This window comes from Chiloscyllium punctatum, chromosome 1, assembly GCF_047496795.1.
Source record: "Chiloscyllium punctatum isolate Juve2018m chromosome 1, sChiPun1.3, whole genome shotgun sequence".
NCBI lineage: Eukaryota > Metazoa > Chordata > Chondrichthyes > Orectolobiformes > Hemiscylliidae > Chiloscyllium > Chiloscyllium punctatum.
Window position 1 is genome coordinate 177,697,342 of NC_092739.1, and position 22,466 is coordinate 177,719,807.

Sequence of the window (22,466 nt, forward strand, 5' to 3'; positions counted from 1 at the left end):
ACCAATGTTCTAACAAAGAGGATAAATAGGATGGTCAGTAGGACTTTAAACTTCTGAGTTGGGGGGAAGGGAAAGTGAAAGCGACAGGGAGTATGGCGTTAAATGGAAAGATAAGCAGCAGCATAGCATGTGTCCAGGCGGATTTAAAATTGAGGAAGACTGGGAATGCAGAAAAAAGCAAGGATAACTTCCAATATCTCTTATGATAAGAAAGTTAGCATTAAGGCACTTTACCTGAATGCTCGTAGCATTCATAACAAAGCATATGGACTAATGGCACAGATCATAGTGAATGATTATGATGTGGTAGGCATCACAGAGACTTGGTTACAGGGGGGTCAGGACTGGCAGTTAAACCTCCAAGGATTTTCAACTTATCGAAAAGACAGGGAGGTCGGCAGAGGGGTTGGGGTTGCTTTGTTAGTTAAGAACAATATTAAATCTATGGCACTGAATGACATAGCGTCAGATGATGTGGAATCTGTGTGGGTGGAATTGAGGAACACAAAGGCAAAAAAACCATAATTGGAGTTGTGTACAGACCTCCGAACAGTGGTCAGGACCAGGGACGCAACATGTCCGGGAAATAGAGAAGGCATGTCAGAAAGGCAAGGTCACAGTGATCATGGGAGACTTCAATATGCAGGTGGACTGGGTAAATAATGTTGCCAGTGGATCCAAAGAAAGGGGATTCATGGAATGCTTACAGGATGGCTTTTTGGAACAGCTTGTCATGGAGCCCACAAGGGAGCAGGCTATTCTGGACTTAGTGCTTTGCAATGAACCAGACTTTAAAAAAGATCTTAAACTAAGGGAGCCCTTAGGAAGCAGCGATCATAATATGGTAGAGTTCAGTCTGGAGTTTGAAAGAGAGAAGGCAAAATCGGATGTAATGGTGTTACAGTTAAATAAAGGTAATTACGAGGGCATGAGAAAGGAACTGACAAAAATAGACTGGAAGCAGAGGCTCGCGGGGAAGACAGTAGAGCAAAAATGGCAGGAGTTTGTGGGTATAATTGAGGACACTGTACAGAGGTTCATCCCCAAGAAAAGAAAGATTATCCAGGGAGGGATTAGACAGCCATGGCTGACAAAGGAAGTCAGGAAATGTATTAAAGAAAAAGAGAGATCCTATAAAGTGGCCAAGAGCAGTGGGAAATCAGAAGATTGGGAAGGCTACAAAAACAAACAGAGGATAACAAAGAGAGTAATAAGAAAGGAGAGGATCAAATATGAAGGTAGGCTACCCAGTAATATTAGAAATGATAGTAAAAGTTTCTTTCAATACATAAGAAACAAACGACATGCAAAAGTAGACATTGGGCCACTTCAAACTGATGCTGGAAGCCTAGTGATGGGAGATAAGGAAATAGCAGGAGAACTTAACAAGTACTTTGCATCAGTTTTCACAGTGGAAGACATGAGTAATATCCCAAAAATTAAAGGGTGTCACGGGGCTGAGTTGAGTATGGTTGCCATTACAAAAGAGATAGTGCTAGAAAAGCTAAAAAGTCTTAAAATTGATAAATCTCCTGGCCCCGATGGGATACATCCTAGAGTTCTGAGAGAGGTGGCTGAGGAAATAGCGGAGGCATTGGTTGAGATCTTTCAAGAGTCACCGGAGTCATGGAAAGTCCCGGATGATTGGAAGATCGCTGTTGTAACCCCCTTGTTCAAGAAAGGATCAAGACAAAAGATGGAAAATTATAGGCCAATTAGCCTAACCTCGGTTGTTGGTAAAATTCTAGAATCCATCATTAAGGATGAGGTTTCTAAATTCTTAGAAGAACAGAGTCTGATTAGAACAAGTCAACATTGAGTTAGTAAGGGGAGGTCATGCCTGACAAACCTGTTGGTATTCTTTGAAGAGGTGACAAGTAGGTTAGACCAGGGAAATCCAGTGGATGTGGTCTATCGAGACTTCCAAAAGGCCTTTGATAAGGTGCCACACGGGAGGCTGTTGAGCAAGGTGAGGGCCCACGGTGTTCGAGGTGAACTACTGGGATGGATTGAGGATTGGCTGTCTGACAGAAGGCAGAGAGTTGGGATAAAAGGTTCTTTTTCAGAATGGCAGCTGGTGACGAGCGGTGTCCCGCAGGGTTCAGTGTTGGGGCCACAGCTGTTCGCATTATATATTAATGATCGGGATGAAGGGACTGGGGGCATTCTAGCAAAGTTTGCAGATGATACGAAGTTAGGTGGACAGGCAGGTAGTACTGAGGAAGTGGGGAGGCTGCAGAAGGATCTAGACAGTTTGGGAGAGTGGTCCAGGAAATGGCTGATGGAATTTAACGTGAACATACGTGAGATCTTGCACTTTGGCAAAAAGAATAAAAGCACAGATTACTTTCTAAACGGTGAGAAAATTCGTAAAGCCAAAGTACAAAGGGATCTGTGAGTGTTAGTCGAGGATTCTCAAAAGGTCAACATGCAGGTTGAGTCCGTGATTAAGAAAGCGAATGCAATGTTGTCACTTATCTCAAGAGGGTTGGAATATAAAAACACCATTGTGCTACTGAGACTTTATAAAGCTCTGGTTAGGCCCCATTTGGAGTGTCCAGTTTTGGTCCCCACACCTCAGGAAGGACATACTGGCACTGGAACGTGTCCAGCGGAGATTCACACGGATGATCCCTGGAATGGTTGGTCTAACATATGAGGAACGGCTGAGGATCCTGGGATTGTATTCATTGGAGTTTAGAAGATTAAGGGGAGACTTAATAGAGACGTACAAGATAATACATGGCTTGGAAAGGGTGGACGCTAGGAAATTGTTTCCGTTAGGTGAGGAGACTAGGACCCGTGCACACAGCCTTAGAATTAGAGGGGGTCAATTCAGTACAGAAATGCGGAGACATTTCTTCAGCCAGAGAGTGGTGGGCCTGTGGAATTGATTGCCGCAGAGTGCAGTGGAGGCCGGGACGCTAAATCTCTTCAAGGCAGAGATTGATAGATTCTTGTTGTCTCGAGGAATTAAGGGCTACGGGGAGAATACGGGTAAGTGGAGTTGAAATACCCATCAGCCATGATTGAATGGCGGAGTGGACTCGATGGGCCGAATGGCCTTACTTCCACTCCTATGTCTTATGGTCTTACGGTCTATATCTCCCATATCCTTTTCCACAGTAAACACTGATGCAAAATATTCATTTAGTATCTCCCCCAGTTTCTGTGGCTCCGCACAAAGGCCACCTTGCTGATATCTGAGCTCCTTTCTAGTTAGCCTGTAATTCTCTAACGCTGTTCTAGATCCTTGCTTCCTCCATTTTACGTAAGCTGCCTTCTTCCTTTTGACGAGAAGCTCCTCTGTTCTCGTCATCCAAGGTTCTTTAATCCTACCTCTTCTTTCTTGTCTCAGAGGAACAAATTTGTGCATCACTCGCAACAACTGCTCCTTAAACGGTCTCCACATGTCTGCTTTGCCCTTTCTATGGAAGAATTGCTCCCAGTCTGTACTTCCCAACTGCTGTCTGATAGCATTATAGTTTCCTTTTCCCCAATTCAGTATCTTCTCTTGGCAACTGCTCCTTTCCCTCTCCATAGCTATGGTAAATGTGAGGCAGTTGAGGTCGCTGTCACCAAAGTGTTCTCCCTCCGCGAGATCTGATACCTGTCCTGGCTCATTGCTGAACACCAAATCCAAAATGGCCTCTCCCTTTGTCAGTCTGTCTACATACTGAGTAAGGAAACCCTCCTGAACGCACCTGACAAAAACAGCTCCATCCAAACCATCTGCACTGAGGAGGTTCCAGTCGATATTGAGAAAGTTGAAGACACCCATAACAACAACCCTGCTACTTCTGCATTTTTCCAAAACCTGCCAGCCTATCAGTTCTTCAATCTCCCTACTGCTTTTCGGTGGTCTGTAGAAAGCCCCCAATGAGGTGGCTGCTCCCTTGCTGTTCCTAACATCCACCCATACTGACTCAGTAGACAAAACTTCCTCAACAACCTTTGTTTCTGTAGCTGTGATGCACTCTCTGATTAGCAATGCTACACCCCCTCCTCTTTCTCCACCCTCCCTGTTTTAAAACGTTCTAAACCCTGGATCATCTGGCAACCATTGCTGCCCCAGTGAAACCCACATCTCCATTATGGCCACATCATCATGTCCCAAGTACTGATCCATGCTCTCAGTTCATCACTCTTATTTCTGACACTCCTTGAGTTAAAGCAGACACACTTTAACCCGATCCCTTTGTTTCATCACATGAGAAACCTTCCTGATGGATTCAGTATATCCTGTCACTGCCCCATCTGCAACTGACCCCCTCTCAGATATGTGGCTCTGATTCCCATACCCCTGCCAAGTGAGTTTAAACTCTCCCGAACCACATGACCAAACCCCCACCCAGGACATTTGCACCCCTCCAGTTCAGGTGCAACCCGTCCTTCATGTACAGGTCCCACCTTCCCCAGAAGACATCCCAATGGTCTAGGTATCTGAAGCCCTTCCTCCTACACCAGCCTCACAGCCACATGTTAAGCTGCATTCGCTGACTGTTCCTCACCTCACTATCTCATGACACCGGTAGCAAACCCGAGGTCACTACTCCACTTGTCCTGCTCTTCAGCTTCCAAACTAACTCTCTGTAGTCACTTTTCAGATCCTCAATCCCTTTCCTGGCTGTATCATTGGTGCCAATATGTACCACAATTTCTGGCTGCTCACTCTCCCCCTTCAGAGTCTTGTAAACCCAATTGGCGACATCCTGGACCCTGGCATCGGGGAGGCAACATACCTTCCGGGAGTCCCGTTCCTGATCACATATTCTCCTGTCAATCCGTCTCACTACTGACTCCGCTACACTAGCGCTTTTCTAATCTCTCCCCTTCCCTTCAGAGCCACAGTGCCAGGCTCAGTGCCAGAGACCTGACAACAATGGCTTCCCCCGGTAGGCCGTCTCCACTAGCAGTATCCAAAACGGTATACTTATTGCTCAGGGGAATGGCCACATGGGATCCCTGCCCTTTCTGTTGGTTCCCTTTCCTCCCCCGACTATAACCCTAATCTTATGCAGGAGCCCTTGGTGGGGCACCTGTTGAATGTCTTTTGGAAATCCAGACACAGCACATCCACTAGGTCTCCCTTGTCCATCATGTTCGTAATGTTCGTAATAGAATTGCAGTAAATTAGTTCAGCATGATCTGCCTTTCATGAATCCCTGCTGTGTCTGGCGAGATGTTTTCCTATTTCTTCCTTGATGATAGATTCAAGCATTTTATCCCACAACAGAAGTTAAGTTAACTGGCCTACAGGGAACAAGGTAATGGCAGAGGAGTTGAACAGATATTTTGTGCCAGAATCAAACATCCCACTTATTCTTAAGAATACAGGTGACACTACTTCCTGGGAAAGGCAGATAGAACAGAAATAGGGACCAGTAAGCTAATGAATGGAATCAGTGAAAAAGATGAAGTCTAAATGGTGATCTGTAGTCTAGCAATACGCAAAATACAGTAAATATACTTGAGCAGTTACAGTGCAGATTACAACATGGAATTCTTATTTTGTGCAGATAACAGAGTCTTGGATCAAGGAATGACAGGATTGGCTATTAAGGATTCTTGATTCTAAATGTTCAGAAAGACAGAGGGAGAAAAAAGGAGGAGGGTTCCGTATTTGGTTAAATAGCGCCCCACATTGCTGGAGACAGTGGATAAGGTCATGGAAGCAGTTAAATAGAAACTTTGGGACTGCAGCAGGCCATTCAGATCCTTGAACCCTTTCTGCCATGCAATGAGATCACAGCTAATTTGTGGTCAAAATCCATATACCTGCCTTTGGCCTATATTTGTTTATTACCTTTGCTTAATAAAAATTTAGGAACCTTATTTAAAATGAACTGATCCAGAATCCATTGGTCTGGTGGAACAGGATCGAGAGGCTGAATGGCTTCCTCCTGTTCATAAGATGTTATGTTTTTGCTTGTTCTTGCTTGGGATAAACCTATACTGAGAGTCATGAATTAATTCCCTGAAAATCATTGGTGCAATGTATTTAGGGTCATACAGTCAGAGAATCCTATAGCACAGAGATGGGCCCTTTGGCCCAAATGGGTCCATACTGACCAAAATATCCATCCACGCTAACCCCATTTCCCAGCACTTGGCCCATATCCTTCTAAACCTTTCCTATCCATGAATTCGTCCAAATGCCTTTTAAATGTTGTTAATGTACCTGCCTCAACCACTTGCACTGGCAACTCATTCTACATGTGTACTACCCTCGGTCTAAAACAGTGCCCCTCGGATTCCCTTTTATTCTTTTCCGTCTGATGTCCTCTAGTCCTTAATTCTCCAACCCATTTACCCTATCCATGCCTCTCACTATCTTATACACTTCTATGAGAAACCCCCCTACTCCCACCCTTTCTCCTATGCCCTAAAGAAGAAGTCCTAGCTTGTTCCAACCTCTCTCTATAACTCAGGCCATTAAGTCTGGCAACATCCTTGCAAATTTCTTCTGTTCTCTTTCCAGTTTAATAACATCCTTCCTATAGCAAGATGACCAAAACTGAATAGATCCACGAAGTGCAGCCTCAACAATGTCCTGTACAACTGTAATATAACTTCCCAACTCCTCTACTCAGTGCCCTGACGGATGTGCCAAAAGCCTTCTTCACTGTCTTGTGTACCTGGGACTCCACTTTCAGAGAACTGTGCAACTGAACTCCAAGGTCCCTCTGTTCCACTACACTCCTTAAGGCCCTACCATTCACCATAAAACTCCTACTTTGACTTGACTTTCCAAAATGCAAGATCTCACACTTATCTGTATTAAAATCCAATTGTTATTTCTTCGCCCACTTCCCCAGCCGATCAAGGTCCTGCTGCAATTTCTGATAACCTTCCTCACTGTCCACGATACCTCCCATTTTAGTGTCAATCACAAACTTACTAATCATGCCTTATACATTCTCATCCAAATCATTGATATAGATAACAAACAGCAATGGGCCCACAAAGTTAAAAATCACACAACAGGTTACAGTCCAACAGGTTTAACTGGAAGCACTAGCATTCGGAGTGACGCTCCTCCATCAGGTGGTTGTGGAGTGATGTAACAGTGTGATGTAACTGAAATCATATATTGAAAAAGACCTGGATTGTTTGTCAAGTTCTCAACTGATAGAATGACCATGTTGGTTTTAGTTCTTTCACATGTAAAACGCAAAGCTTTCTTAAAAGTTACATTCTCAAGTGAACCTAAACAATTGGTGTCATGTTGACCCAGACACTGTATTGAAGGTGTGAGCTTCCCTGTGTGAGACTGTCTGTGCCACAATGGTCAGACTGATTCTAATCTAAAAAACAGACTTACAGAATCTTACATGGATTCAACTACATCTTTGTGCAGTTCAGACCAGTGGAAATGTTTTTGTATTTCAGATTAAGTTTTTCTCACTCCTAAATGTTCCACTAGTGGTAGCTCATGCACTACCCATAACACCTCCTTATTATAACCCACTGGCAATATGCCTTGATGAACATCTGTCCATTTTTCATCTGCCTGAATATGTGATGGTCTCCATTTCCTCATTCAGACATTTTGTTTAAGATAGTAACATTCAGGGAATACATTGAATTCATTTTTCTGTGTGTACCTTTTGATAAAATGCTTTAAATTTTTATCTTTCTGCTGTAACTCAGTTCATTTATCTGAGTTAAAAAATGTCTGCTTTGCCATCTATCTGCTCCTATTCTATGTCAACCATCTGATCAAACAGGATCTCTGCTCATTCCACGTCAACTTTCTCATCTGTGCAAAGTTAAAAATGACACAACGCCAGGTTATAGTCCAACAGATTTAACTGGAAGCACTAGCTTTCATAGTGCTGCTCCTTCATCAGGTGGTTGTAGAGAATAAGATTGTAAGACACAGAATTTACAGCAAAAGTTTTCAATGTGATGTAACTGAAATTATATATTGAAAAAGACCTGGATTGTTTGTTAAGTTTCTCATCTGTTAGAATGACCATGTTGGTTTCAGTTCTTTTATATGTAAATCGCAAATTGTTTTTAAAAGTTACATTAAGTGACTTTTACAATTGGTATCATGTTGGCCCAGATAATGTATTGAAGGTGTGAGCTTCCCTGTGTGAGACTATCTGTGCCACAATGGTCAGACTGAGTCTACTCTAAAAAACAGATTTACAGAATCTTACATGGATTCATGGAGTTTTTGAGCAAAGCAAAATGTAATTCTGCAAGTACAAATTCATCCCACAAACTTATATGTGTATGTGTGCGTTTGGGTTGTGTGTGTTAGGGGGTGGCGGGGGAGAGTTGTGGGTGTCTGTGAGAGGGTATGTGTGTGAGTGTGGAAGTGTATGTGTGAGTGTATGAGAGAGGCTCTGCGTGACTGTGTATGTCTGTAGGCATGTGTAGGAGAGTGTGAGTGTGCGCGCGCATGTGTGTGTGCGCGCGTGTGCATGTGTGTGTGTGTGCGCATGTATAGAGTGCAATGGGGCCACCTGTAGTGTGACATGAACCCAAGGTCCCGGTTGAGGCCATCCCCATGGGTACCAAACTTGGCGATCAGCCTCTGATCGGCCACTTTTCACTGCTGCCCGTCCCAAAGTCTGCCTCGGAGGATGGTTACCTGCAGGTCCAAGATTGAATACCGCTGACATGTTCTCCGACTTGGAGGGTACACTCCTGTCTATTGATTGTTGTGCGGTGTCTATTCATCCGTTGCCACAGCCGCTGCTTGGTCTTGCCAATGTACCATGTCTCAGGGAATCCTTTCCTGCAGCGTATGAGATAGACAAAGTTGTGTAAGTTGCATGAGTACCTGCCATGTACACCAGGGGTCCACCACTGATCCCTGATGCATCCCACTAGTCATAGGCCTTCAGTCTGATAAGCACCCTTCCACTATCATCCTCTGCTTCCTACCATCAATCCAATTGCCAGATGCTCCTGGATTCCATGCGATCAAACCTTTCAGCTCAGCCTACTAAGGGGAACCTTATCAAAGGCCTTACTAAATCCATATAGACTACATCTACCGCCCTACCCTTGTCAATCTTCCTGGGCACTTCATCAAAGCACTCTATCAAACATGATCTCCCACACACACAGCCATGCTAATCAAATCCTGACTTTCCAAGTACATCTATATCTTATTGCTCAGAATCTTCTCAAGTAACTTACCTACTACAGATTTTAAGCTCGCTGTTTGATAGTTCTCAGGCTTTTCTTTGCAGCCTTCTTGAATAACAGCACAACATTCCCTACCCTCCAGTCTTCTGGGACCTCAGCTGTGGCTAACAATGATGCAAAATGCCAGGGTCCCCACAATTTCTTCTCTAGAGTCTTGCAGTGTCCTTGGATATATATGGTCAAGACCAGGAGATTTATCCACCTTTATACATTCTAATATGTCCAACACCTCCTTTACTGTGATATGGACTGTCTGCAAGACATTACTCCTAACTTTCCCAAGTTCCCAAGTCTACATATCTTTCTCCACGGAAAACACAGGGAATGAATATTCATTGAGGATCTTGCCCATCTCCTGTGGTTCTATACATACATGTCCATTTTAGTCCTTGAGGGGCCCTATTGTCTGTTTAGCTATTCTCTGAAGAGACTGCATTAAATAAAGGGTACCATTTCAGACTCCAGGATGGTGCGATACATCCCTGGGTCAACAACATCCCAGAGCATTTGAAACAAATTCTCAGAAAAGTTGCAGCCAGAGGTCATTGTGCACATTGGTACCAACAACATAGTAAGAAAAAGGGCTAAGGTCCTGCAGAATAAATGCAGGGAGTTACGCAGGAGGTTAAAAAGTAGGATCCTGAGGATAGTAATTTCTGGATGAGTGGCAGTGTCAAATGTGAGTGAGAATAGGAATAGGAGGATAAGGCAGATGAATGTGTGGTTGAGGAGTTGGTGTAAGGGGGCAGGCAATCAGATTTTTTGGATGATTGAGATCGCTTCTTGGGCAGAGGTGACCTGAACAAGAGGGACAGGTTGCACCCGAGCTGAAGGGGGACCAATATCCTGGTGGGGACATTTGCTGAAGCCACTTGGGAGGGTTTAAAGTCGTCTGGCTAGTAGCAGAGACCCTCCGCAGTAGTGAGACAAAAGAAAAGGTTGAGGTTGGTGCAGAAGTTAAAGAGAACAAGTTAAATACGCAAGAAAGGCAAGAACATGTCAGGGAGTGAGGGAAGTCTGATTAATTAATTTGTAGCTATTTCAATGCAAGAGGCCAGACAGGAACACAGGGCATAAATGGGAACATGGGACTGGAATATCATGGCTGTTACAGAAACATGGCTGAGGGAGGGACAGGACTGGCAGCTCAATGTTCCAGGGTATAGAAGCCGTAGAAAGGAGAGGTAAGAGAGGAGGGGGAGTGGTGGGGAGTCATATAAGGAAACCTTCAGTTCTCAGAAGGGTCACTCTATCTGAAACGTTAACTCTACTTTCTCTCCACAGATGCTGCTGGACCTGCTGAGCTTTTCCAGTAATTTCTATTTATGTCTCTGATTTATAATATCTGCAGTTCTTTTAGTTTTTCATTTGGTAGTGGGAGAAGGTCTGTTTGTGTTACTGCAGGCCAGTAGAACCAGGATAAGGGAGTATTGTGGTCAGATCAGTCACAAATGGAACTTAACCCTAATAAATGTGAGATGATGCACTTTGGAAGGCGTAACAAGGTAAGGGAACATTCAATGAACAGCGAGACACTAGGAAACTCAGAGGAACAGAGGGATGTGGGCTTATTTGTCTACAGATCCCTGAAGGTGTCAGGATTGGGTGGTTAAGAAGGCAGATGGGACACATCTTTATCAGATGAGGCATAGATTATAAATGCAGGGAGGTGATGTTAGAGCTGTACAGGATTCTGGTTCGGCCCCAGCTGGAGAGAGGATGTGATTGCACTGGAGGGGGTACAGAGGAGATTCACCAGGATGTTCCCTGGGATGGAGCATTTCAGCAATAAAGGGAGGCTGGATAAGCTCAGGGTGTTTTCTTTTGAGCAGAGAAGGTTGAGGGGGATCTGATAGAGGTCTATAAGATTATGAGGGGCATGGACAGCGTGGATAGGAAGCAGCTGTTTCCCTTAGTTGTGGGTCAATAATGAGGAGGCATCATTTTCAGGTGAATAGCAGGAGGTTTAGAGGCAATTTAACAAAACACGTTTTTAACCTAAGTGTGGTGGGTATCTGGAAAGTACTGCCAGATACGTAAGGCCTTACAACCTTTACAAGTATGAGTACTTGAAAAGACATAACAATAAAGGCTATTGTCTAAGTACAAGAGAGTGGGATTCGTGTAGATTTAGCATTGATTTTTTTAGTGCAGACTTGAAGGGCCAAAGGGCATTTTTTGCGCTGTATGATTCTGTGACGCTGATTCTGAAAAATTGAAGGTAACTAGCTCTTCAAATGGGTTACCACTCTTTCTGTGGAGGCAGCAAAGAATTTCAATGTAGAATTGCAACAGTAACCAGAATCTGGATAAACATTTCCATTTTCCACCCCAGTCACATTAGTGCTGATCCTGGAAAACCTGTTTATTCTAAGCCTGGGTGATGCCAATGCAGAGGTCCGCTGGTGCTCAGTGATCCCAATGCTGGGCACCGCTGCTGCTGGGTCATCCCAGTGCTGGCGCCACTGGTGCCAAGTGATTCCAGTACTGGGCACTGCTGGTGCTGGGTGATCCTAGTGCTGGGATCTGCACGTGCTGGGAAATCTCAATGAGGGAATCTGCTGCTGTTGGGTGATCCCAGTGCTGGGTTCTGCTGGTGCTGGGTGATCTCAGTGCTGGAATCTGCTGGTGCTGGGTGATCGCAGTGCTGGAATCTGCTGGTACTGGGTGATCACAGTGCTGGGTTCTGCTGGTGCTTGTGATCCCTGTGCTGGGCTTTGCTGGTGCTGGGTGATCTCAGTGCTGGAATCTGCTGGTGTTGGGATCTGATGGTGCTGGTGATCCCAGTACTGGGATCTGCTGGTGCTCTGTGGTTATAATGCTGCAGATGAATAATGTTGTGGTAAATAATACAAAATCTGTGCACTGAACATTGTGACTGTATCATTCATTCTCCCCCCACTGTGTTTCAAACAGGTTTTCGATTTCACCAGCAAAAGTTACTTGAAGAACTGAAGGATTATAAGTTTGTATTCCCCAAGCTGCTATCAGGAAGAGGGAAGCGGAATATACCCATACTGCCTCAGGTAATGACTGTGAGCCAGGTCTCCAGCATCTCTACCACAATGACCCAAATCTTTCAATCCATTGAACAATAACTTGTACTTACATAACTTGTACTTACAAAATTCTGGTCTCCTTCCTATCGGAAAGATGTTGTGAAACTTGAAAGGGTTCAGAAAAGATTTACAAGGATGTTGCCAGGGTTGGAGGATCTGAGCTACAGAGAGAGGCTGAACAGGCTGGGGCTGCTTTCCCTGGAGCGTCGGAGGCTGAGGGGTGACCTTATAGAGATTTACAAAATTATGAGGGGCATGGATAGGATAAATAGCAAAGTCTATTCCCTGGGGTCGGGAAGTCCAGAACTAGAGGGCATAGGTTTAGGGTGAGATGGGAAAGATATAAAAGAAACCTAAGGGGCAACTTTTTCACGTAGAGGGTGGTACGTGTATGGAATGAGCTGCCAGAGGATGTGGTGAAGGCTGGTATAATTGCAACATTTAAGAGGCATTTGGATGGGTATATGAATAGGAAGGGTTTGGAGGGATATGGGCTAAGTGCTGGCAGATGGGACTAGTTTGGGTTGGGATATCTGGTCGGCATGGACGGGTTGGACCGAAGAGTCGTTTCCCATGCTGTACATCTCTATGACTCTATAACTTCTTTAGCATCATAAGATATCCCAGTGATTACAGGAAGAGCAAATGTGTGTTAACAAGCTCCATAAGGCAATACTTGAACAGATGTTAAAGTCCCTTGGTCAGTTTTAAGGAGCTTTTCCCAAAGGAAAGTGAGATAAAAAGACATTGGGAGGTTCAGGGATGGAATTCCAAGTTTAGGATCCTGTAGCCAAGTCTCTATAATGGCAATTCATCATACCCATTAAGTCCACTCAGAGTGGTCAAATAATCAATTTTGTTTTATAAATGCAATTTGCATCCAGACTTTAATTCAGCTGTTTTTTTTTACATGAATGCGTTATTCTCCATTCTGATCCCTGCTGATCCTTGGCATTGCTTCAACTGTCTTCAACTTCTACTCACTGCTTTCCTTCCTTCGAGGAGTGCTTTGCAAGGTGTCAGTGTGATGTGGTCCTATGTTGGACCCAGGGCTCCATATTGGTATCATTGTTGTTCTCATTCACATGAAATTATCTGATTTCAAAATTTGCACAAGGTGGATAAATGCGTGGAACCTGATCAGGTGTGCCCTCGAACTCTGTCGGAAGCTAGAAAAATGATTGCTAGGCCCCTTGCAGAAATATTTCTGGGTCCTCTACTGTTTGTAACTTTTATTAATGACTTGGAAGAGGGACTTGAAGGGTGGGTCAGTCAATTTGCGGATGATACGAAGATTGGTGGAGTTGTGGATAGTGAGGGGGGCTGTTGTGGGCTGCAAAGGGACTTAGATATTATGCAGAGCTGGGCTGAGGAGTGGCAGATGGAGTTCAACCCTGTCAAGTGTGAGGTTGTCCATTTTGGAAGGACAAATAAGAATGCGGAATACAGGGTTAACGGTAGGGTTCTTAGTAAGGTGGAGGAGCAGAGGGATCTTGGGGTCTTTGTTCATAGCTCTTTGAAAATTGCCACTCAGGTGGATAGAGCTTGTAAGAAGGCCTATGGTGTATTAGCGTTCATTAGCTGCCCGTTGCAGCTGTACAGGTTAGGCCACATTTGGAGTACCGTGTGCAGTTCTGGTCGCCTCACTTTAGGAAAGATGTGGAAGCTTTGGAGAGGGTGCAGAGAAGATTTACCAGGATGTTGCCTGGAATGGAGAATAGGTCGTACGAGGATAGGTTGAGAGTTCTCGGCCTTTTCTCATTGGAACGGCGAAGGATGAGGGGTGACTTGATAGAGGTTTATAAGATGATCAGAGGAATAGATAGAGTAGACAGTCAGAAACGTTTTCCCTGGGTATAACAGAGTGTTACAAAGGGACATAAATTTAAGGTGAAGGGTGGAAGGTATAGGGGAGAAGTCGGGGATAGGCTCTTTACCCAGAGAGTGGTGGGGGCATGGAATGCGCTGCCCGTGGGAGTGGCAGAGTCAGAATCATTGGTGACCTTTAAGCGGCAATTGGATAGGTACATGGATGGGTGCTTAAGCTCGGACAAATGTTCGGCACAACATCGTGGGCCGAAGGGCCTGTTCTGTGCTGTACTGTTCTATGTTCTATGTTCTATTTGTATCATCGATAGTCACAGATGAGGTTCCGGAAGACTTCTTGAGCATTACAATTTATTTCATTTCTAGCAGCTTATCTGACAGGGATCAGAACCCTACCATTCCTATCAAAAGTTATTTTCTCCTGTTAACTTCTTGTTCTTCAGCTGCATCAAGGCATGGAAAGGTACGTTCTTAAATATTCCTAGACATAGGGCCTTCGAGAACATGAAGGAATGAAAGAAAGGAGGAAGGATGACAGGGTTGCATTTGGAGAGAGGATGTTCTGAAGGGGTCATGAACAGAATCTATCTGGTTCAAGTTCAGAACCAATTGAGAATGCTGGATATTTTCATGCACTGAGAATGAAATAGAGGAACAACTTTTTAGGGGAAGAGAAGGGAACAAACATCAGAGTTGCAGAGTTTCCAGATTGTGGGAATCCCATTGTTTTAGAGTCACAGAGACGTACAGCACAGAAAAAGACCCTTCGGTCCGACACGTCCATGCCGACCAGATATAGACTCGAAGGAGTGTACAGCATGGAAACAGACCCTTCGGTTCAACCCGGCCATGCCGACCAGATATCCCAACCCAATCTAATCCCACCCGCCAGCATCCGGCCCTCCAAACCCTTCCTATTCATATACCAATCCAAATGCCTTTTAAATGTTGCAATTGTACCAGCCTCCACCACTTTCTCTGGCAGCTCATTCCATACATGTACCACCCTCTGTGTGGAAAAGTTGTCCCTTATCCTAAATTAATCCAGGCCAATTTGCCAGAACTTTGCCAATATCCCTCGAAACCCTACCTGTTCGCATACCCATCCAGATGCTTTTTAAATGTTCTAATTATTCCAGCCTCCACCACTTTCTCTGGCAGCTCATTCTATACATACACCACTCTCTGTGAAAAAGTTGCTCCTTAGGTCTCTTTTAAATATTTCCCCTCTCACCCTAAACTTACGCCCTCTAGTTCTGGACTCCCCCACCTCAGGGAAAAAACCTTATCTATTTACCATATCTATGCCCCTCATGATTCTATAAACCTCTGTAAGGTCATCCCTCAGCCTCTGATGCTCCAGGGAAAATAGGTCCAATCTTTTCAGCCTCTCCCTTAAGCTCAAACCCTCTAACCCTGGAAACATCCTTTGACATTGATGTAGGTTTGCTTGCTGAGCTGGAAGGTTCATTTCCAGACATTTCGTCACCTTACTAGGTAACATTTTCAGTGGGCCTCCGGGCAAAGCATTGCTGATGTTCTTCAATCTCCCTACTGGTATTAGGGGGGTTGTAGAAAGCCCCTCAATGAGTTGGCCACTCCCTTGCTGTTCCTAACATCCACCCATACTGACTCAGTAGACAAACCTTCCTTAATAACCTTCGTTTTTGTAGGTGTGATGCACTCTCTGATTAGCCATGCAACACCCCCTCCTCTTTTTCCACCCTCCCTGTTCTTTTTAAATGTTCTAGACCCTGGAACATCTAGCAACCATTCCTGCCCCTGTGAAACCCACATCTCCATTATGGCCACATCATCATAGCCCCAAGTTCTGATCCATATTCTAAGTTTATCACTCTTATTTCTGACACTCCTTCTGTTAAAGCAGACATACTTTAACCTTTGTTTCATCACATGAAAATCCTTTCCAATTCATTACATCCTGTCACTGTCCCAACTGCAACTACACCCCTCTCAGATACGTAGCTCTGGTTCCCACCCCCTTGCCAAACTAGTTTAAACTTTCCCAATCCACATGAACAAATCGCCCATGCAGGACACCTATGCCACTCCAGTTCAGGTGCAACCTGTCCTTCTTGTACTGTCTCGTAACACCGGTAGCACTCTACTCGTCCTTCTTTTCAGCTTCCAACCTAACTCTCTGTAGTCACTTTTCAGATATTCAATTCCTTTCCTGGCTATATCATTGGTGCCAATATGTACCATGATTTCTGGCTGCTCACTCTCCCCCTTCAGAATTTTGTAAACCCCACTGGTGACATCCGGATCCTGGCACCGGGGAGGCAACATACTTTCCGGGAGTCTCATTTCTGACTACAAACTCTCCTGTCAATCCGCCTAACTATTGAGTCCCCTACCACTAGTGCTTTTCTATTCTCCCTTCTTCCCTTCTGAACCACAGTGCCAGAGACCTGACAACTATGGCTTCCCCTGGTAGGCTGTCTCCACCAGCAGTATCCAAAATGGTACACTGGGCTTATGGGATATAGCCATCGTTGTCAATGCCAGGATCTTTTGCCCATTCCCTGATCGAGGTAAAATTTTTCAGTAATCTTCATGCTAAAAATGGCAACTGGAATATGAAACTGGGTGAAGAATCTTTACTCTTGACAACACTCAACACACCCTTTGAAAGGTATTTATGTTTAGCCTTAGGGTAGGCCAAAACATATTACTGCAAAATCTAAATAAGACTGTTACATAATGGGGTAAACCATTCTGCTAATTTAAACAAGCCACACAGAAAAGATTCACCTCGTGCTGTAATATGTTAAAATTCGAGAGGCAAAGAACTATCTCCAAATGTCACTATTCAAAGTAAAAATCAACATTTTTTTAAAAAGTCTAACAGAGAATAATTAACAAACAACTATTTACAACTCATTTCTCTAAATCTATCTTTGATCTTCCCCAAACTCAATTGAGTTTTTTGAAGAAGTAACAAAGAGGATTGATGAGGGCAGAGCGGTAGATGTGATCTATATGGATTTCAGTAAGGCATTCAACAAGGTTTCCCATGGGAGACTGATTAACAAGGTTAGATCTCATGGAATACAGGGAGAACTAGCCATTCGGATACAGAACTGGCTCAAAGGTAGAAGATAGAGGGTGGTGGTGGAGGGTTGTTTTTCAGATTGGAGGCCTGTGACCAGTGGAGTGCCACAAGGATCGGTGCTGTCCACTACTTTTCATCAATTATATAAATGATTTGGATGCGAGCATAAGAGGTACAGTTAGTAAGTTTGCAGATGACACCAAAATTGGAGATGTAGTGGACAAGGTTACCTCAGATTACAACAGGATCTTGACCAGATGGGCCAATGGGCTGAGAAGTGGCAGATGGAGTTTAATTTAGATAAATGCGAGGTGCTGCATTTTGGGAAAGCAAATCTTAGTAGGACTTATACACTTAATGGTAAGGTCTTAGGGAGTGTTGCTGAACAAAAAGACCTTGGAGTGCAGGTTCATAGCACCTTGAAAGTGGAGTCGCAGATAGATAGGATAGTGAAGAAGGCGTTTGGTATGCTTTCCTTTATGCAATTCTGGTCTCCTTCCTATCGGAAAGATGTTGTGAAACTTGAAAGGTTTCAGAAAAGATTTACAAGGATGTTGCCAGGGTTGGAGGATTTGAGCTTTCGGGAGAGGCTGAACAGGCTGGGGCTGTTTTCTCCGGAGCATAGGACGCTGAGAGGTGACCTTACAGATTTTTACAAAATTATGAGGATAAATTAGGATAAATAGACAAAGTCTTTTCCCTGGGGTGGGGGTGTCCAGAACTAGAGGGCATAGCTTTAGGGTGAGAGGGGAAAGATATAAAAGAGACCTAAGGGGCTACTTTTTAACACAGAGGGTTGTACGTGTATGGAATGCACTGCCAGAGGAAGTGGTGAAGGCTGGTACAATTGCAAAGGTTAAAAGGTATTTGGATGTGTATATGAATAGGAAGGGTTTGGAGGGATATGGGCCGCTTGCTGGCAGGTGGGACTAGATTGGGTTGGGATATCTGGTCAGCATAGACGGGTTGGACCAAAGGGTCTTTTTCCGTGCGGTACATCTCTATGACTCTGCAACACTGGTCCGATTAAAAAAGGCCCAATTATGGTTTACACAAAAATAATCATGTTTCAAAACCAGTCAGCTTTGCTGAGTTTCCTCTGTAGATTCTCTCTCCAGATTGGTTTCAGTGTTTTTTTCTGTGCAAAATTCATCCCTAGACATATAAATATCAGAGAGGTCTTACGAGCAGCCTCTATCTGCTGGTCTTTTGGCAGTTGTTTTTTGCGCTCTGGGTAATTATTTAAAATGTCTTATATTTATACCCCAAAACATTGGATTGCTTCATTGGTTTTAATATTATCAAAAGACTAAGTTCAAACTGGAATGGAGTTTGGTATATTAGAACACAATTTATACTGATTGAATGAATTTGGATTTGTTTTTGTCTCATGGCAACCCATCTACTCTAGCTGTTTTGACCAAATGTTACATGGTTACGTGGTTCTCTGTGCTTCTTCATGTCCATGCAAGCTTTTTAACTCTCTAAAAGGTACAGTACCCATACACCTCATAACAAGACATATAAAGAAATAATCACAATAGCTAATAATATCATTGGAAAGAACCAGAGGGTCAAGTTAAACACTGTTAAATTCACAGTGAATCATTTGTTAAACCTGTGAAAGTTATTAGGGTGTTGAATTCCAGTGGTCAGACACATGTGAAGGAGTTTTAACAAATGCAAAGCAGAAGTGGGCAAGAAATCAAGCCTGTATGACTTCAAGAAAGACAAATGTTGGTATGATCCTCGCTGATGGGCATGCAGAACTAGACGGCACGTTGGCACAGTGGTTAGCACTGTTGCCTCACAGCGCTAGAGACTTGGGTTCAATTCCCGCCTCAGGCGATTGACTGTGTGGAGTTTGCACGTTCTCCCCGTGTCTGTGTGGGTTTCCTCCAGGTGCTCCGGTTTCCTCCCACAGTCCAAAGAGGTGCAGGTCAGGTGAATTGGCCATGCTAAATTGCCCGTAGTGTTAGGTAAGGGGTAAATGTAGGGGTATGGGTGGTTGTGCTTCATCGGGTCGGTGTGGACTTGTTGGGCCAAAGGACCTGTTTCCACACTGTAATGTAATCTAAAGACAGATTCCAGAATTAGTCCTGATTTCACAGATCAAATTTTATGCAATTAACATTGAGGTTATTAACAAGTTGTCTTAAAGATCTTAAAAAATATGGTTAAATGAAGTCTCAACCTACTTCACGACATTAACCCATGGAATTCATTACCACAGGAAATAGTTGATGCCACAACACTGAATGTATTCAAGAGGCGGCCAGATACAGCATTTGGGGTGAATGGGATCAAAGGTTACGGGGAGAAAGCAGGATTAGGCTATTGAGTTGGACAGTCAGCCATGCTCCTGATGAATGGCAGAGCAGACTCAAATGGCTGAATGGTCTCCTCTCGCTTCTATCTTCTATGTTCCTCTGTTTCTATTACCTGTTACAGATGTTCAAATCTAGGGAAATTACCCCTCTTCACAAATCTTCAAGTTTGACTTAACTAATCTATCCCAGTATTTTTTTTTCCTGTTACCTATGGAGTCTCCTTCGATGAATACTCATAAAATCGAGAGGGAAGCTTTCTCAGCCTGTGTGCTAGCTTCTAACCAAATACGTCTGGCCTGGAAGTTTCACAAGCTAAACTATTACATTGAGGTAACTGCTTTCCCTAAACTATCCTCTTTGTCCTATGCTGCTTTCTGGGAGAAAAAAAAATATGCTCCTGTCCTCAAATTTTCTCCAAATCTCAGTAACGCAGACTTGTGGTGGCAGTGCCAGAGGTGAGGTGGGTTCAAACGAATAGATTAGATTCGATTACAGTGTGGAAACAGGCCCTTTGGCCCAACAAGTCCACACCGACCCGCCGAAGCGCAACCCAACCATACCCCTACCCCTACATTTACCCCTTACCTAACACTATGGGCAATTTAGCATGGCCAATCCACCTGACCTGCACATCTTTGGACTGTGGGAGGAAACCAGAGCACCTGGAGGAAACCCACGCAGACACGGGGAGAACGTGCAAACTCCACACAGTCAGTCGCCCGAGGCTGGAATTGAACCTGGGACCCTGGTGCTGTGAGGCAGCAGTGCTCACCACTGTGCCACCGTGCCGCCCCTGGAGGTTCCTGGAGGCTTCTGACAAGACAGTCCTCGCGCCAACTCATGGCTGCTGTTGCAGAGGGAGTTGGGTTCCCAGCAGCAGCTGCATCCAGTGCAGAGTCATGGAAGCAGCAGTGGATGTGAGTTTGGGCCCAGTACGAGTAATGGCAGCATCAACAGCAGCTGTATCGACGAAGTGCATCCAAAGTGGACTCATAGCAACGATAGAGTTTGGGCCGGTGCAGTATCTAGCTACACTGGTGGTGTCTTCATTTGCGAGATCCATCAAGGACTCATAGTGGCGAGGGCATTGTTGTAGGCGAGAATGGCACCAAAGAGTAGCAACTTTCATTCGAGCGGTGGTGGAGTGTTGAAGGAGACTTGTGCCTTGCCATTTGGCCCATGATCGATGATGGAGCACTTAACAAGAAGGACTGTAAAGTTGGACTCTTGCTTTATTTCTTCATTTTTCTGCCTTTGCATTTTATGTTTTGGTTTATTTTTCTGTATTTTAAGATTGCGCCGGAGGGTGATACTATCCAACACTTTTCACCTGATTTTGTAACAAATAGATATGAGAATAAATATATCAGATCAAATCAAATAAATCACATCCTTGATTATTTTGAATCAAAAGGAAGGGAATGGAGTTCAATGTTTACACTCTACATCATCAACACAGAACATAAAATTCCATAGAATTCCTAGACAGCAGAAACAGGCCACTTCGGTCCAATAAGTCCATAATGATCCAAAGAGTATCACACCTAGACCCATCTCCCGACATTTCCCCTGACTAATGCACCTAACCTACACATCCTTGAACACTACAGACAATTTAGCATGCCGATTCACCTAACCTGCACATCTTTGGACTGTGTGAGGAAACCGGAGTACCCTGAGAAAACCCAAGCAGACATGGGAACAATGTGCAAACTGCATACAGTTACCCAAGTCTGGAACTGAACTCAAGTCCCTGGCACTATGAGGCAGCATGCCACCCTATTCTAGGAACATTCCAGGGAATCCCAGCTCTGTACTGAATTGATCACTGCTCTAGAAGAATGTTTGACCTTTTTCTGAATATTTTATTTCAGCAAACCCCTTCAAAGAAGTAATGACACTATTATAAAATGTAAACTCGAATAATATTATTCATATATGTATAGAAATCACACACTTCCAATCATACCCCCAAGAAATAATCAATTAAGAGATATTTTATTTCTGATGATAATAATTTATTTAACAATATTGGTACTTCACATAAATACACTGACAAGAAAAAAATCATAGAATCATACAGTGCAGAATAAACTCTTTGGACCATTGAGTTGAGAAAGACATAAAATATTTCAAATCTACACCAACACCAATTTAGAGAACTTGGCCTTAGCCGTGAATGTTATGACATTTCAAGTGCTCATCCAAGCAGTTCTTTTAAAGTTGTGATATTTCACACCTCAACTATAACCCCGCCATCACCCCTCAGGCCACGCATTCAAGACACAACAACCCTGGGTGGAAACATTGTCTCTCAAATTCCCTCTAAAGCACCTGCCTTTCACCTTAAAATTGTGCCCCTTTATTGTTGACTTCCCAGCAAAGGAAACAGCTGCTTTCTCTTCTATAAGACCATCAGAAATTGGAACAGGAGAAGTTCATTTGACCCCTCAATTCTGCTCCACCATGCGGAGGATGGCTGATCTGACATTTCACAAATCCACTTTCCTGCCTTTTTCTCATAAACCTTGATTACCTAACTGATAAGAATCTATCTTTCTCATCTTGAATATTACACAATGACTCTGCCCCCACAGATTTCTGTGCTAAAAGGTTTCAAAGACTCTCAACCCTCTAAAAGAAGAAATTCCTTCTCAACTCGGTTTTAAGTTGGTGCCCCTTTATTCTGAGACTTTGCCCTCGGGTCCTAGACTCTCTGACAAGGGGAAATATCCTCTCAGCATCTACCCTGTCAAGCCACTTATATTTCAAAGAGATCACCTCGCATTCTTCTAAATTCCACTGAATACAGTCCCAACCTGTTTGTACGCCAATCAACATATTTATTCATAAGACAATCCCACCATATGTAGATCAGCCTAGTGAATCTTCCCTGAACTGCCTTCAATGAAGTATCTTTTTTTGAAATAAGGTGACCAGAAATAGTCACAATACTCCAGATTTGGTCTCACCAGCACCTTGTACGGTTGTCAGACAACCGACCTA

The 22,466-nt window shown here is 43.9% G+C and overlaps 1 protein-coding gene across 1 annotated transcript in view; it reads left to right on the plus strand.

Moving 5' to 3' along the window:
- The window catches only part of LOC140480825 (disintegrin and metalloproteinase domain-containing protein 12-like), a 241,911-nt gene that overhangs the window by 12,011 nt on the left and 207,434 nt on the right, over window positions 1–22,466 (plus strand). The window contains exon 2 of the mRNA XM_072576274.1: window positions 12,085–12,194. Within this exon, the coding sequence (XP_072432375.1) occupies window positions 12,085–12,194 (110 nt within the window). The remainder of the gene's footprint in view (window positions 1–12,084; window positions 12,195–22,466) is intronic.